Below are 16349 nucleotides of genomic sequence, written 5' to 3'. Positions count from 1 at the left end.
ATAATCCACCCATGTGGTTTTCTCTTTTTTTTCCCCCCCAGACTGTCTCCTGATGCACCATCAAAGTAGCCCAGAACTGGGGCAGTGCTCTAAGTAGGGCCCTGTTCAAAAATCAAGGACCTATGGGCTCTCCCCGTGAATCCCCTGCCTCCACAGCTTGGAAAAGGCTTGTAGAAGAAAGAAACCCCTATTTTCTGAGCAGTAAGCATGTGCCAGGCTCGGTGCCAGGTGCTTTAACATAGATCATTTCTTATAATGTAAAGAGCAGCCCACAGGTCAGGGGTGGGGAGTGCGTGGATTGGGTCAGGGGCCAGAAGAGCTGGGTTTGCATGACGACCCAACATCTTTCTAGCCCACAGGGTGTCATCACAGGCATGCCGGCCTTTATACCTCAGCACCCATAATCTATAAGGTGGGGATTACAGTGCTCACCTTCTAGGGAGGATTAGTTTGTGGGAACACTCCTGGCGTGACCCCTGGAATATGGGTGTTTAGTACATGTTACTTCCAAAGAGGGACTCAATGATCTAGTCCAGTTGTGTTACTCTGTGATGGGAAACTGGCTCAGAGTGGGCAAGTGACACTCCCATAGCCATACAGCTGATGGATAGCAGGTCCAGGACTGAAACATGGGCCCCTCGACATCTTAATGGGTGGAAGGGATGGAGCAAACTCACTTGGAACGAAGATGGGCGGGAGGGGGCTGAGCCAGGGCCCAGGCCGACTGCACGTCGGGGCCTCTGGCAGAAGGCTGGGGAGACAGCGGACACGGTAATTTGGTGGCTTCGCTCTCCTCCTCTCGGCCTGTGGGCCTTGCACAGGAGCCCGCATTTCCCAGGCACAAACAAAGCTCCCAAGGCAGGGTAAGAAATGCAGCTACCGGAGGGGGAGGGCCAAGGAAACCATCTTTGAAAGGCTCATTGTTCTTACGAAGAATCTGCAGGAGGCAAGACATTCTCAAAACAAGGACTCCCACTCCTGCCTCTCTCCCCGACAGGCTCCGTGCTAGCCCCACTGTCAGCAGTTGTCCTGGCGTTTGGTAATGACCTGCCTCTCCTGCTGGCCCGGGGGCTGTGTCTGGCTCGTCTTTGCTTCGCTAGTATCTCGCGTCCGCCCTACAGTAGCACCTGCAGACATTTGTGAGTAACAGATGGCTGGTGTATCGCTTTATCTCTTTATTCTCTTTCAGTTTTTTCTCTTTTATCCATTCATGGGACACAGTCCGCTGAGCCCCTGCTCTGGGTTAGGCCCTGTGCTGGGGGGGCGGGAGTAAATGAGACCTGGGCCCTTCAGGAGCCCCCCCCCCCACCCCCACCGGTGTGGGGAGCAGGGGACAGACCCACAAACACACACCATGCGCACCGTAAAGCTGCCAGGGTGCCGGCACCCCTGGCAGCCCTGACCCCAAACCGTCAGCCAGGGAGACCCAGAGGTCCCTTCCGGGGCAGAGACGTCGCTTGGCTGGAGCAGTCTTCCCTGTCTGCTCTAGGAAAGCGCAACTCCTGAGAGTCATCGGGTCTGCTGAGTTCTGTCACTCTCTCCCTGCCAACGGGCCCCTCCACGGCCCACGCTGCCCCGAGGTAGGGCACACACCTCTTGGTGGCCTCGTGTTTCGACCCTGAGCGGAAACCTGTGTTTCGGTCAGCTCCACTCCCTCCCATCCCTGCCCTGCTCCCGGTTCTGTGCTCCGGGGCCGCCCTTTCAGGAAATGTCATGCCGCCTGGCTCCGGGACAGCCTCTCAGCTCTTTGAAGGGGCAGCGATTGTGTCCTTCCTCCTGGATTCTCTGGGCAACATACACCGACCACGCCTCAGATATTTGGTTTCCGGAGCCCTCGCTGTCCTGACTGCTTTCCTCATAGCACAGCTAGGTCGCCCCCCGCTCCGTCCTTCGGAAAGTGTGACCCCCCCCAGAACTGAAAATGCTAGCGCAGGTGTCTCCAAGCAGGAGGCACCGCCTCTGCCCCAGAGTCTGTACCTCCATCTACACAACCCTCGACTGCCTTAGCTTTCTCTCGGCTGTGCGCGCCCTGCGGGCCACCACCACCCCTCCCCGTCTGTCCTGTCCGGTAACCCCCTCTTCTCCTCCTCCTGGAGTAGAGATTCAGTTCCAGAGTCACTTCCTCAGTGGAGCCCTCCACCTGCAGGGGTCGGTACTCCTCCCATGTGGCCACAGAGCCTCCCTGCTCACAGCAGCCCCATCAGAGGCTTTACTGACTGCTTTATAGCTGTCTCTCCAGGCTGGGGCGAGACCACAGACCAGCATCAGCTTCACCTCTCTTTCCTTTCTCACCTTCCCTCCCTCCCTCCCTCTTTCCTTTTCCCCTCCCCCCCCCCTCTTCCCTCCTTCCTTCTGCGAACATTTAATAAATGCCTACTGCGTGCCAAGCCGCCAAAGCGAGAACCGGGGAGCTCTGGCATGGGGCGGACAGGGCACATAGTAGGAGTAGGAGTGAGATGTTGTAAACACCACTCAAACAAGATCAAATTCTAACAGCCACGTTTCCACGGCACGCAAATCATGTCTTATTTTTAACTGCCTTAATACCTTTTTGCCCTTCCATTCTTCACAGGCTTCTAGTAGGGCATACAACATGGCACACTATTCTCGGAGCAGCCCTGCCGGCCAGGCAGCTGCGAGGCATGAGGGGGGCGTCCCCTGTCCCCCCCCCCCCCCCCATTTTCCAGCTGTAGGTGGAAATGAATCTCAGAAAGGGGAAGTGGGTTGCCTAAGATCGCAGGGTAAGTTTGTGGCTATGTCAAGACCTCAACCAAGGAGGACAGACTTTTGAGTCAAGCTCTTTCCTCTCTCCAACAATATCCCTGAGGAGCGAGACTCCAACTAGAGAGATTCCCAATTCCTCTGCTGAGGTCTAAGCAGGGTCAGGCTGGAGATGACCCTGACTGGTTCTGCCTGGTGCGGGAGGCGGGAGCCACTGACCTCTGCGGGTCCCCCAGCTCCAAGCTCCCAACTGCGTCGCCTAAGAAAGTTGCCCCTCTTGGGGGCCAGGCCCCCAGCCACCGGTCCCCCTTCACCTCGGCCCTTCCTGCCTCCCTGACACAACCACTTCCCTGGGCTTACTGCCTGATACTCAGCAGGCCCTGGCAAAGAAGACAGTCCCAGAAAGCAGCAGAATCCTGGTCTAAGAGTGCCCATCTACGCCCATACCTGTACGGCTGCCAATCCGTCTACCAGCCTGGAGCCACACAGAATGCACCCAGATGTGGCACATCAGCACAGGAGGAACAGTTAGGACCACAGCTAGGGAAAGTGCTGCCACCACAAGGCTTTGTTCTGGGTGGGGGTGGGGGGTCGCCAGGCAGAAGGTGGGGAGGGGGTGGTGACCGTGCTGATCACAACATCTGTGGCCTTTATCTGACTCCTTTTCCGCAGATGACAAGAGTACCTAGAGTCATTGCAGGATTTGGAGCAGGGAAAGGACAGGATGAAGAGGCTGCTATTTTAGGAGGACGCACATCTTCCCAACCGAAATCCCAGAAGTGGTCCCGAGTGCTGGACGAAGAGGGGGGGGCGTTAGTAACCCAAACATGGCTTCAGATCCTGGCTCACCACTTACAAGTCGTGTGACTCTGTTACTTAAGCGAAGTCTTGATTTCTTTGTCTGTAGAAGACCTCCAACCTCTCCAGCCTTCTGTGAGGATTCAGTGAGGACCAAGGTATGAAAGCCAAACACACTTTCTTTTCCTTCCCTGAGGCTGTGCCCACTCTGCATTTTACAGAAGTGGAGCCTGACTCCAGGTTCCCTGCGGGCAGGTCTGTGCTTATGAAGCGCAGGGAGATGGCTACCCCCGGGGCGCTCGATAGCTGGGTTTTCTGCCCTGTGGTGGTGGTGTTTTCCTTTTTGCTGCTAAATATCTTTTCTAGAGATAACCTGTTACGAGAAATTAAATAAATCCCCAGTTGTATGATAAGTATTTCAAAAAACATCCTCGGTTGTTTTAGCACCAAGAAGGCAAAGTCAAGCGCATAGCTGATGGTCTCAAAGGGGTTGCCAAGAGTCTCATAATCTTGCTAATGACCCTTTTTAAAAATGTAAAGCGCTAAACTAAGGCAACCAGACAAAGGCTCAGTTCCGGTCTAGTTCTGTACTCCTGGGAACTTGCAAATCAATTTTTGTCCTTTCTTCCCACCCCATCTAAAGCAAAGGCTGAGATCTTGAGCAATTAATCAAAATTGGTTCCGTGTGTCCAGAGGGGCTCAATTAAAATGAACATGTAATTTCGGAAATGGAATCTATACCGGGTGATTTCGTGGTGAGTTCGGAGAGGAGGGGCCGGGGAAGGGCTGGGGATGAGAGGAGGGCAGCAAGAACGAGCACTAGGTGGGCTCTGTCTCAGGCTATGGTGTGACAGAGGGATTTACCACAGCTCGCTCCAGCCACCACGTCGTTGGGACCAAGGGTGGTAAGTCACAGTCACAGGGAAGTGACTGGGAAGCGAAACCATCCAGAAAATGAACTATGGACAAAGCAGAAGGGTGTTCCGCTTTGCTGTTGACAAGAGGACTTTCACATGCACCATCACTGGGCCCTCACAAGAGACAGTTCTGTGGATCAGAAGCAGGTATTGCCAGCTATTAGAACTCTTACCACCTGCTCTCCCAAACTCTGGAACCAAAAGATTCAAATAAAACTATGTCCTTTTCTGGGGCGCCTGGGTGGCTCAGTCAGTTAAGCAACTGACTTCTGCTCAGGTCATGATCTCAAGGTTCGTGGGTTTAAGCTCCACGCAGGGCTCTGTGCTGACAGCTCGGAGCCTGGAGCCTGCTTCTGATTCTGTGTCTCCTTCTCTCTCTCTGCCCTCCCCCACTTGTCCTCTCTCTCTCTCGCTTTCAGTCTCTCAAAAATGGATAAAAAAAGAAAGAAGAACAACTATGTCCCTTGCTGACCAAACTTCTACTTTCTAGATTTGGGAACCAAACAGATTTGGATAGTGATGGATACTTGTATTACACTTACCTCTCTGCGGCTCAAAGAAATTAAGAGACTCAGCCAAGGTCACACAGCTAGTAAACAGTAGAGCTTGGATTTAAAACCAGGCCTGTTGGCTCTAACTCCCAGCCCTGACTCCTAAGACATCCCCTCAGCAGATGCCTCTCTGCTGTCATGAAGTAAGGAGCTCTGCACCGAGCAGGGGGTGGGATTAGCCAGCCTCTTAAGATTACCCTCTAACCAAGAGTCTATGATTTTTTGAAGTCAGGCCTGTTTAGAAAAAGTGGCTACATAAAGTACAGAGGTAGGCTGGCCGTTACAAAAGCAGCCATTGACTGCTCCGTGATCTGTGCGGTGACCTCTCTTGAAACCACCCTTTTCATGTGAGCAGAGGCAGTTATTAGGCAGAATAAAGCCTTGTGGGGGCACCGTGGTGAATAGGGAGGCAGATGGTGAAAATCATCATTCATTCGCTCACTCATTATTCATTCAACAAACAACTTAGAAGACGTTCTCTGAGGTAGGCATTGGGCCAGCAGCTAAGGCTACACAGGTGAACAGAAGGAGCTGGTCCCGGCCCCGGGGGAGCACAGTCCAGCGCAGGGGACACACACATGAGCAGGCAGCACAGTACACGTGGTGAGTTCTGTGATGAAGACACACACAGGGAGCGTCTTACCCAGCCAGCGTGGGAGGTGCGGGAAGGGCTTCCTGGAGCGGTCCCCTGAGCAGAGTCTCGAAGGATGAGTTAGCCAGGTGGAGAAGCAGGAGAAGGGCAATCGGAGCAGGTGGGGCGGCGTGGGTAAAGGCATGGAGGTGAGAAGCAGCATGGTGCACCGAGGGGACAATAAGCTTCTGCGGGCCACAAGGAGCCCACGGATGGTTGAAGGCAGGGTGTGACATGGTCAGATTTGCATGTTCTAAAGATCCCTCCGGCAACTTAAACCAGTAGCCATGGCAGGAATTTATTTATCTCAGCATCTGAAACTCCCTGGGCCCCAGATAAGATGTCTGGGTTGAGATAGTTGCAGACAGTGTCAAAGTTAACCAGCAATTAAGGACCATTTATATGAGGACAAGGGGCAGAGAGTTAAGCTCAGGTCTACCTTTGGAAATTAAAAGCACAAAATAGTGGTCTCTGACCCAATGCCTCAGGTAGCGGGTGCCAGTTTTATCTCGGTATCTCTAGTACCAACTATAATTCTTCAGAAAGAAAAATTTGCTGCATCATTCTGTGTTCAATAACCATGCAACGTAGTTACCCAGTTAATTTAGTACCCCAGGGAGATAAACCTTTACATCTGGCTGAGGCAGTTGGCCAGTTCAGTCAGGATGTTTGAGCCAGTTGTGTGGGGAGACCTGATCAAATCTTAATCTGCCCCCCCCCCCCAACATTTGTATCTGGGTCCCAAGATTTAAAGATTCTAGGGAAGCCTGCAGGAGGCCCTGCAGTGGCCTGACCAGACTGCGGCAACTGTGAGGTATGGGTGTAGTTTTATTTAAGAGTCCAGCTTGGGGCGCCTGGGTGGCCCAGTCGGTTAGGCGTCCGACTTCGGCTCGGGTCACGATCTCACGGTCCGTGAGTTCGAGCCCCGCGTCGGGCTCTGTGCTGACAGCTCAGAGCCTGGAGCCTGTTTCGGATTCTGTGTCTCCCTCTCTCTCTGACCCTCCCCCGTTCACGATCTGTCTCTCTCTGTCTCAGAAATAAAAATAAACATTAAAAAAAAAATTTTAAAGAATCCAGCTTGATGACTGAAGCCTGATTCACTTCGGGCCAGCCCCAGCCTCCCTCAGGGGAAGGAGAGACGCAGTGCAGGCTGCGGGGCAGAAGCCCCAGGCTCCATCCAGGCACCCCCTCCTCTCTGAGCCTCCTTCTCTGTTACCTGGCACAGACACTTGCTCCGGATTAGGAGGGGTCGATAGAACGGCACAGAAAGAAATGCTTTGTGGGCAGTCAATATATACAAATTGTTAAGATATTATTGTTTAGGTCTGTGGACTCCAGGTGATTCGACAGCCAGAATTCTTTAAAAGCATTCTTCTTAATCAGTGTTTGCCTCAATCCACCTCACGCATTGTCTGAGATGGCCTAAAGCTAACTCTCTAACAGGAAGCTAGTGAACACAGACCATCAAGCACTGTAAAAGGAAGGGGGAGGGCCTGAAATGACCTGTAGTTAGTGTCCATTGTGGGTTCCCTATGGCCATCGTGTCATTTCACCCTGGCTCCTCTCCCCTGAGGTGGGTGTCAGTGTCCCCATTTTCAGAGGCGGACAGCGAGGCCAAGAGCGCTCAGGGAATGACACGGGGTGGTACAGCTGGCACTGACTTGTAGAGGCCCAAGTCACGGCCAGCGTCAACCGGCTCACACGATAAGGTATGCGGTGATGTGGATTCTGTTATAGGCATTCTAGATGGTCTGGGTGTCATGAGGATCAGTGCCTCAGAGGCCAGCGGGATGAAGCAGCTTCGGGCTCTGTGTCTGCTTTGGCAAGAGTGGAGTCTAAGAAAGGTTTCGTGCCATTGTTTTGAAACAGCTGCCTTTCCTGTCTCGGTGGCCTCAGGTGGAGCTGGGGTAGGGTCCTGCCTTACCAGTAGATGGTCCACAGGCTACACGCTGCAAGAAAGCTCTTATACCTGCGGTCCTGAGAAGGTAAACCGCTCTAAGACATTTTAGCAGTAAAAGGACCTTGAAACCACGATGCCACATTAAGGGAGTTCATACCTTGGTGAAGTGAGACTTAACACTGCCCTAATCTATGAGAAGCAGGTTATAAATTTTAAACCCTAGTGAAAAAAAAAAAAAACCCACAAAAAAAAATGAGGGATGGGTTTCACTAAGAACTCACAAACTGCAAGGAAGAATTAAAATACACTTATAACTAATTTAGCAGCAATGACCTATTTTAAAACTAGCAGGCTGGTTTTAATTCTGTTTGTTAGCTGTTTGGGGGAAGCGGCACTAGTTATAGGTTATAGAGTTGCCTCCTGGGCTTTGGGCGGCATCGGGGAGCATGGAGGGAACCACAGGCCGAGGTTCTGGCGGAGGCCAGACCTCTGGTCACACAGATGAAGCCAGCAAGGCTCTCCACCCCGCTGCCTCTTCAGTTGCCTGATTCATGACCTCTGTCTGATTCTGAGTACACCTCACCTTTTCTCCACTTACTATGGGTGTCGCCACATATGTGTTTCTCTGTGGGTCTTTTTCCCCCCTTGGCCTCTATTTCTACCTCTTTGTTTTACGCCTGTCTTTCTTTCTACCTCTCTCAATCCCTGGTTTTGGTCAAGGCAATTAACTGATCAAAAAAGAGCTGAAAAATATACTTTTATGTATGTTTCATTCATTGTACAGAATTTTGCGTTTTCTGCCTTACACAAAAGCAGGCAGGTGGGTGGAGTGTTTCCCGTTCATCTGGAAAACAAATAGATAGTGGGTTTTCATATATATGACCCTTGATCGAGCCCCACCATGGCTCCTCCCCAAAACCCCCAAATTGGGGACCAGCATTAGAATAAAAGTCCCAGCCTAGAGCTCCTAGCCTAAAGCAAGAGAGAACCTGTGGCTGTCGCCCCATATGTGGGTAAGGGCAAGAAGCATGATGGCAGGGAGCATGCAAAGGTCAGGGGTGCAGTCTGGGTGTATGGAATGGAGATCCCAGTTAGTAACCGCCCACTCACATGGCGCCAGGCCTTTCCAGGACTTCCCAGCCCTTGCCTTGACCCTCCCTGAGTGAACTGCTCCCCCAGGCCCTGAGCTCACCTGGTATTGGACCCCTCCACACTTTTGCACACTTTTGCAGCTCCTTCTGTCTGGCATGCCTTGGCCACCCCAGACTCTGTTCACCTGGTCATCACCCGCTCATCCACTGAAGTTCTCCCTGATCCATGGAACCAGCTAGAATGGGCTCCTCCTTCATGGCCCACAGTGACCAGAGGTGGGGTCTCAGTCATCTTGGTTCCCTAGTGCCCAGCACAGTGCCTGGCACATGATAGGTATTCAATCAACATACGTTAGTAAAAGGAAGAGGGATCCCACGCAAAAAGTATATAACCTTCTGTCTCCCGCTGCAGCAGAAGGATATCCCAGTGGTTAAACCTGGCCCTAACTCTGAGGTTCCCTCCCAGATATGCTCTCCTGCCTGTGGGCCTACCCCCACGCGCCCTGCACACCCACATCCCACCCGTTCTCCGAGGTTCCCTCCCCCACGAAGCCTTCTGATTCCCCACCCCTGGTACTAAGACACCTGCCCTTCACAGGAGCAACCAGCTACCTGGTCCGTTGTTACCTTATTTGGATCTCTCTTACGGCTGTTTCCACCCTCCCATGTTAGGCACAAACAAGACCGTCGCCCCATAACCCACACAGTGAGCCAGCCGCCCGGAGGGTGGAACCTTCACAACGACCAGACCAGACGGAATGATTAAGTGAAGGCGTCCCTGCCATCTCTTAGGAGGAGAAAAAGCCAGAACCGACAGTCCTCCAGGTGGACGGGAAGGGGGGTGGAGAATCAGGGCCCAGCCTCCCCGTGTGGCGACGCAGTGCTGGGTGCAGGCGCTCACTCAATCCCCAGCAACACGGGATCAAAACGTTACACTACCTTGTTGGCCAGTGGGTCTCTCGGTCCATCTTCGCCTTTCCCAACACTTAGCTCTGACTGCTTGCAATTAGTATCTGAGAGGCAATCTAAAAGAGTCAAGCTGCATTATGGAGAACCCCAGAACAACTGCAGGGCACAGCTCACCTCGTGGAGAGTGGCTCAAATGGCAAAGGCTGGCTCCTTCACCTACTCAGCTGGGCCTTACCAAGGAAATAAGATCAAGAAAGTGGTGTTCGTCTTTAGCATTTATTTATAATCGGAAAAAAACCGTTTGTTTGTTTGTTTGTTTCTGAGCAAGCACAGACCACAAGCACGTCACAATCAATTGGCTATACATGAATATTTTTTGTCATTTTCTTACTAACAGCAGGAATGGAATAGCACCAAGAGAGGTGTGCGTTACACGTTACATAGACAATCTGTGGTATGCAACAAAACCCAGGCCACAAAATCGTAATTAGACACTTCCTGTCTGCCTTGGAGAGGCAAAGGTATAATGGACAGGTTGGAAGCACCAGCAGATAAGGAAAAACTTGGAGGAGCCAGCGCACAGCCTTAGGCATTGTTTTTGCAGGCAAGCAAAGCAGGCAGTGGGAACGCTTCGGGCCTTGCTCTCTTGCCAGGGGAGTTGGGGAATCGGCAGGGAGATATACAAAAGTGGACAGACAGGCATCGGAAGCTTGGTCATCTTCAGAAAGGCAAAACCAAAATACTGTTTGTGAAACCAGTGTCAGTTTCAACCAGTATGTTTGGGATACAGAATGAGATTGGCCGAGTTTTATTTGTAAACAGTAGAAATCAAAGGAAGTTTCTGGCCGTGAAGTGACACATTCAAGAGTCAAAGTGAACTACAAACAGGGTTTTCTCAATCGCAGGAGTTAAAAAGGCAGCGGCGGGGGGGGGGGGGGGGGGGGGCGGGGCGGAGGGGGGCTGAAGGGTTGAAAAGACAGGATACAGGTTGCATCTAAAGCCGTAGGTGGGGCAGGGTAGGAAATTCAGTCCCTGGGGCTGCAAAGTGGGTGGGAAGCTACAATTTGGGCAAAGAAACTCGCATCAGGCACCGAGATCACATCATATGGTTGTGCTGCTGTGGAGACAGATTTATGTAGAGTAGCCGGGGTGCCTAACACGGTGCCTGGCTCACAGGCGTTCAGGACGAGAACGTGGAATGAACGTTCCTCTGTGCATCGTAAAGTCTGACTTACTTGATCTGTAAAACACATATGACGGTTCTCTGGAGAAATTCAAATTGTGGCTAACATCGACACGCCTGACGAATGCCAGATCTTGAGCGAACGAACACACGTTGGCAAAATTCTCTGGGTCAAGTTACGATCACGCTGCTAGAGCTCTCCGGTTAACGTTAAGATTAGCTAGCAAATAGCTAGAATCAACACTGAGATCTGCTCTGGTCATTTCCAGACAGGCATCCAAATCTGTGATGCGTGAACACTGAAACTCGCTAACAGTCTCTACCTTCTTCAAAACATCTCAGTTCCACGCCCTGAGATAGAAAGGAAGGTGACGGTGGGCCCGGCCGAGCGCTTCCTTTCTAAGAATCCTGTTCTCTTAACAAATGCGGCCCGCACAGCACACACTTGACGAATTTGCGAAAGATGTCTCAGCCAGCCCAAGTGCCCGACAAGATGGCATAAACAGTGACTCTGCTGCCTGAATGGTCAGAACCGGAGAGGACTGGGGGAGGCCCCGCTTCCTCCACACCACACGGACTGAAAGGGATTGGCGCGGCCCCGCTCTCCACCGCCACCGCCGTCCTTACCCAGCAGCGGCTGGGCACCGGACGAAGGCCCAGCCGTGTACGGTGCCGGCGACGGTCAGGATTTCAAGGACGGGAGAAAGAAAGTGTACCGAGCGATGTACACGTCGCAAGGTTTGGGAATGCAATTTTTCCGGTAGGTATTTTGGGTTCCCTCGTGAGCACTGGGGGTCTTTTCACAACTCTCTGACTAATGCCTACGATACAACTCTAGCACAACTAAGGTGCCACTTGCCACCCCACTGGGGGGGGGGGGGCGTTGGCCACACAGACACGCAAAACACGATACGGTGAGAGCTGCTTTCATTCATCAGTGAGGTTAAAATGCTTGCTAATCACTTACTAGGGAACTCTCCTAATCTTCAGCTAAGTCACAGAAATTTCCTCTAACCCGAAGCTCAGCAGCCTCGGTCCTCTCCGAGGAACAGAGCAAACACGGGTTTGGGAAGGGAGAGTGAACATCACCACACGTGTCCTACGTCTACTTCCAACCTTGTGTTTCTCAGAAGCAAGGAAGCCACGTTCTAAACACACTACCCTACACCCTGAACTTCCTTCCTCAGTCATCTGTAACCAGTTGCTCTGCAAAATTGGTAACACTGGATAGGCTGAGGGTAAACGGGGGAGAATACTCTCCTCTCAATTTCTTCATCTTCCTGTGATGTCTAGAACGTACCTAAAACACCTAACCTTTTCACCCTGGCCTGGTCTGAGTCATCAGTGGCATATCTATTACTTGGCATCCAACGGAAAGCCCACTGATAGGAAACTAAATGGAGTCGCGCGTTTCTAACAGAAAATTCTATGAAAAGAGTTACTTCAACTTAACAGACACGATTCATTGTACGGACGTTAAGGCCGAGGTTTTTTTGCTTTTTAAATCTGGCCACAAACGTTGTCCATCGCTGAAGCCCAAGTTGAGCTTCTAAAGCACATGATAACCCTCCGAAGTTTGGAAAAGAACACATTCACCTCAAGTTCAGAACCGATCGCTGACACGGGCCTTGGGGGAGAACAGGGGGAGGACACCCTACAGGCATTCCCAAGTGTGGCCAGAAGACGTCCAGGCACTCGGAACTGCCTCTGCATGCTAAGGCCTGCCTGCCCCCCTCGCCAGCGAGCGCTCTCACTTGCCGTGGGAGACACAACCAGTGAGCAGCGCTTCCCGGGGTCCCTGGTGTTCCGGGGGCCCCCGCGGCACGGACACCCGCGCCGCACTCAGCCCGGCCCGTCTAGATTTGGAGAGGAGGCATGCCGCGAGGTCTTCGAAACGGCATCCCTCCACTGAAAGAAACCAAACCAAAGAGCTCCCGGAACACTCGGGACCAAGGCAGATGAGAAGCCTCTAATCAATTTTGTGGCCTTTTTTGTTGGTTGGTTAAAAAAGGAAAAAAAAAAAAAAAAAAAAAGAAGGATAAAAGGAAAGTGCAGTGAAATTTACTCTTTAGCCTCAGCCAGTTTATTGTTCATCTCTTTACTTTGCTCCTTGTCATCAGGCTGGGCGGCACTGGCACCCTCTGTGCTCTTTTTCTTGGAAGCCCGGCCCGACACCACCTGCTTGTCTTTGGCCTTCCGCGGGGGCTTATGGCTTGCTGAGGTCTTTTTTGGTTTGGAACTCTGAACGCTAGGTTTTTCCACCTGCTTGGAGAGACAGACAGACCGCAAATACAGAAACACAAAAGGGGAGGGAGCGAGAGAGAGAAGTTAGAGAGGAGACAACGATTAGCCAAACAGTAACTCTAACGACAACACTGGGCGTTGAGGGAGCGCAGGGCATAAGGTATCTTCAGTGGCGGTAAGTCATTTGGCTTCTCCCGCGTAAACCGGCTGGTCAGTGGCTTTGGCCACACGCTCAGTGGCTCTCCGGCATGGTGGCTGTCACCACTGAACCACCCTGGTGGTGGATGATGTTACTGTTTTGCAACATAAGGGAAGATTATACCTCGTCACCCTGTTCAACTCAGGCAGGCCTATGATTTGCTTCCGTCAATGACATGTGAGCAGAAGTGATGTGGGTCACCTCCGACAGAAACCGGAGGGGCAGCCCGTGCTTCCCAATGCTCTCTTCTCTGCCACGAGCGAGGCTCTCCAACACCGGAGGCCCAGACTGCAGAGGTGGTGGGGAGTAGGGCTGTGGCCCAGCCGTGGTGGACGGGTATTAATAAGAAGTGAACCTTAGCTGATAGAAGACGCAGAGATTCTGGCATAAGCCAGCCTCTCTTCTGCTTCTGTCTCCAGGGCGGCGAGCTCATGTGGAGAAACCACATCTCATCTCAGCGAGGCCTTCAGCACAGCACTCCTCCTCTCCTGCTGGCTCCCCAGACTGTTCTCCCCAGAGCCGCCATTCCGGCCCATCCGCTCTCCCCGAAACCCTTCCTCTAGCTCTGACCCCACTCCCGGGTGATGGCCTGGCCCTCTTTTACCCCCAGAACTCTGGGCCCGCTCTGTCTGGTCCCTCCATATGCCCTCCACCTCTGGGTTCCCTATGCCCCAATCTTCCCTCCTTCCTCCCCTTTGAGTCTTCTTTGGTGCAAAGCCAGCCCTACGTCCTGGGCCCCACGTCGTCTATGGATGATGGACAGAGATGATGTTGGGGTTCACTGGGATTTCCTCAGTGAGGTCCACGGAACCTGCACAGAACGTAACCAACCATCCTGGTTTGCCTGGGACTGAGAGCCTTCATGGAATGTGGAACTTTGAGTGCTACAGCTGGAGGAGTCCAGGCAGACTGGGTTGATCAGCTACTTTACCTACAGATCAGTCCTGGGCCACATAGGAAACTCTGTTTCAGTGCAAGACTTTCAGACAAAAGCAGAGGAAAGGATCTCACACTTGTCCTGCTATTATAGATAGGGGAGCAGGTATTTGCACGATTCCACGTGGCTTGATAGCACAGAACCAGCTCTGGCAAATAGGATTCCTGCTTCCAGCTGTGTCTCCAACTTGGCTCTCCCCCTCAGGGGTGTGCACTGGATGCAAATAAGGCAAAGTCGTGTTATTACACGGAAACCCCTGAATCCACTGCAAGTTACTTAGAATTGTAAATCACTTGCCAACTGTTTATTATAGTAACAAATTACCCGGAACACATCTTGCAGCTGATGTGACAGGTGTGCCTTGACTAAGAACTGGCGCTGGATAGTGTTTACGGAGGAAAAGGATGAAGAGGAATGAGGAAGTGTCCAGGGACTGGAGCGGAGGATGTGGCGGGGGCAGGGCGGGGAGGAAGCCAGGAGAGATACCTCTAATGGCCAGCTCTCCGGGAGCAAAAGCCCCCAAAGGGATTTTTAAGACAGGGAGGGCTTTAGGGCTCAGGTGGGATTTTCGGCCACTTTTTTGGAGCGGGGTGCTTCTCAAAAGCCGAAGCTGGTTCTCTGGAAACCTGCCAGTCTTCAAGCTGTTTTACTTTAGGCACTGTTCCTTTGAACATTCCCTTTGAATTTAGCAAAGGTTCCTTAGTGCCTGTGTGCTACGGAGAAGAGGAGGGGTTTTCCAGGAGCCCTTAGGGACTGGGCCAGGGTCTGCAGGAGCCCTGCCCTCACACTCTGCTGCAATGAGCCCCTCCGTTCTAGGTTGTGCTGAGGGGTTCCCCCACAAGATCTGTCTCACCTTTGGGGGTTCCTTGAAAGGTTCACTGTAGAGGCTGCGTATTCTTCTGCGATCAATCACCTTATTGTCGGCTGGCGTTGGCTTATTGGCCTCCCCTTTGAACTGGGCGCTGTAGCTGGTCTCATGAGCCATCTTGTCATCTGGGGGCTTATACTGGGGCTTGGCCTTTATTGGTTTCACAGGCTTGATGTCCGTCCATGCTCGGAATTCATTTCTGTGAATCAAAGAAAGCATAAGTGACATTAAACATTATCTGCCGGGAAGCAGGGCTCCCCGTCCGGGGCTGCAAACACCACGAGCTCTCGATTAGTGCCTGTGGGGCAGACGGAGGTGTGGCTGAGCGGTTAAAGTCACCCTTTGCTCACGGGCAAGTGCGCGTTTTCCTCCCTGTCAAGTTAATGCGGGCTGTGGGAATAGCCATTGTGGGAAGAAGGAGCTCAGGTTCCCAGCTACCACTGTGTGATCAGGGATAGGCAGTTGTAATCTTCGGGCCCCATTTTTACAATATCCAAAATGAGTCTGAAAACACCCAATCCATTCAGTCACGCATGGGTTTAACTATATGATTGAATGCCTGCTGTGTGTGAGGTCAAGAACATGAAAATGAGACAATGTGGCCAAGGCCCCATGCCAGTTCCCTTCCCTGCCTTGTCATGAGGGAGACCTTTTGTTAGCCAGAACCCTCAAGGAAAATTCCTCCCCTTGAGAGCAGGGGGCTCACTTCTTATACTGCCAGAAATGTAATAATCTTAATCACTGTGGATGAAAATACTTATGGAATGTCTAAATGTTTGCAGATCACAAATAAACACTGCACTGAACGTACTTCGGATGTCACTGTTAGGACTCGTGTTGGGGTGTGTATGTGCGGGAGAGTCTTCACGTGCTCCGGTGTGAATGGCTATTGGCCCTGACCCTATGATGACCACCATCCGAGTCAGTGTGGATGTGTACCGATTTTCTTACTTTTTCTGTGAGGATCCTGTGGATTCGAATCAGTTATTTCTCATCTGTTATAGGGCTGGAGACTAGCTGGGGACAATGTCCCCAAACAGGGTAAAATACATGCAGCTGCTGTTGGAGGCCACAGGGTCCCTCTGGTCTGTTGAGTGCGTGACATTTGTTGGGTCTGTTCTCATCTGGGGCCATGAGAAGCTGTGTTGTAGGAGAGGAAGGGCTGGGGTGTGAATATCTGTGGTTAGGTTCTTGCAGCTCCCTCCTCACCCTCACTGATAATGCCCTGCTTCGGGGCTCAGAGATGGGCAGCACAAACAGGAGGCCACAGGGGATGGCAGAAAGAGCTGAGACTATGATGAAGACACATGGGTCCTAGCACCGCCTCTAAAGAGCGGCGGAGCCGGCTTCTCCCCTCTCTGAGCCTTAGTTCCCTCACTCGTCAAGAAAAGACTCAGACC

The 16349-nt window shown here is 52.2% G+C and overlaps 1 protein-coding gene across 1 annotated transcript in view; it reads right to left on the bottom strand.

The window, feature by feature from the left end:
- MAP6 (microtubule associated protein 6) overlaps positions 1-16349 on the bottom strand; it is a 76117-nt gene that overhangs the window by 7531 nt on the left and 52237 nt on the right. Inside the window, exons 2-3 of the mRNA XM_058690359.1 lie at positions 14935-15148; positions 12767-12963 (exon numbers count right to left, since the gene is read on the bottom strand). Coding sequence (XP_058546342.1) covers positions 12767-12963; positions 14935-15148 — 411 coding nt within the window. The remainder of the gene's footprint in view (positions 1-12766; positions 12964-14934; positions 15149-16349) is intronic.

Source organism: Neofelis nebulosa, chromosome 10, assembly GCF_028018385.1.
Source record: "Neofelis nebulosa isolate mNeoNeb1 chromosome 10, mNeoNeb1.pri, whole genome shotgun sequence".
NCBI classification, from domain to species: domain Eukaryota; kingdom Metazoa; phylum Chordata; class Mammalia; order Carnivora; family Felidae; genus Neofelis; species Neofelis nebulosa.
Note: the sequence above shows the minus strand (reverse complement) of the source record. Positions and strands in the feature narration are given on the sequence as shown.